The sequence below is a fragment of the Perkinsus marinus genome, assembly GCF_000006405.1.
Source record: "Perkinsus marinus ATCC 50983 genomic scaffold scf_1104296946636, whole genome shotgun sequence".
In the NCBI taxonomy this organism is placed as follows: Eukaryota; Perkinsozoa; order Perkinsida; family Perkinsidae; genus Perkinsus; species Perkinsus marinus.
The window spans coordinates 1-1,061 of NW_003210894.1; the positions used below are offsets into that span (position 1 = coordinate 1).

Consider the following 1,061-nt stretch of genomic DNA (forward strand, 5'->3'; position numbering starts at 1 on the left):
AGCATAGCATCGTGTGTTAATCGATGAAGCCAACCCGACAGAGATTTCGTGAAATTTGAGAAGAGCGATGTTATCAGAGGGTTGACGTGGTTTCTTTCGTCAGTTACGTGAAGAGGCGTCGTTGAAGAGGCAACATACACTCCGAGAGCAGTGGGAGGCAGAGAAGAAGAGGAGGGAAGATGTGGAGAGGGAACTGCAAGATTTGCAGGGAAAGGCAGACGAACTGGCGGCCAAGACAGAGACACAAACAAAGGTGGGTCGATCGGAGATCTTAAACATTTTTGTTGATAACGAAATCTCTTGGAGTGTCAATGTGCGCAACATTCTCCTGTGATACATGGCGCACAGATATCACAGATTCGGGGTTGTAGGAAATCCGAAATACACCACCAGTGTTGGGGTTCTTGGTCACTATTTGTGAAGGATGCTCTCATCAGGCGTTGTTGGAAGAGCAGGATATACGAAGAGGGTTGGAGGGGAAGCTGAAGACGGTGACAGAGCTATGCAGTCGTAAGCGAGATGAACTGGAGAGGGTGCTTAAAGTAGGCGTTGTTCTTATTGGTGATTGCTGGGGAAAATTGCGTGTAGGAGAGCCATAGAGAAAAGGAGGTTCTTCAGAAGGAGCTCAATGAGGTATCGGATGTTTTGATGAGGAAAGAGAAGGAATTGAAGAAGACACAAGAGGTGGAGGTCGATTAAGTGGAGAGAGTAGTGTTGGCCCTCAGGCTCATATGATGGCAGCTGCGGCAAGGGAGAAGGTTGAGGGAGCACTCCGTGAGAGGGATACTCAGACGAAAGCGCTTTGGGAGAAATTCAGGGAGAAGTGGAAAGTAGGTGTCAGAAGGAAGGTTCTTCACGGGTTAGAGCAGACCCAACCAGTTCAGTGGAGCTGGTGAGGGGATACTTTATCCTATAGAGTCTAGCCTCGTGTGTATTCCAACTGAAGGACGTTTCCCTCCTGGCGATGTGCCTGCCCGACGAGTATCGAGCATCCCCTGTCATTATCAGCATCGAGAGCGTTCAGTGCTGGAACTGCACAGAGACAAGGAGGCTGCTATAGG

At 49.3% G+C, this 1,061-nt stretch overlaps 1 protein-coding gene across 1 annotated transcript; it reads left to right on the top strand.

Moving 5' to 3' along the window:
* Positions 1–103: 103 nt before the first annotated feature.
* Positions 104–334, top strand: Pmar_PMAR014819 (hypothetical protein; the record flags this gene model as incomplete). The annotated part of the gene is made up of 1 exon (XM_002779632.1): positions 104–334. A coding segment is annotated over one exon (231 nt), but the record flags the coding sequence as incomplete, so codon positions are not given.
* Between the last annotated feature and the right edge of the window lie 727 nt (positions 335–1,061).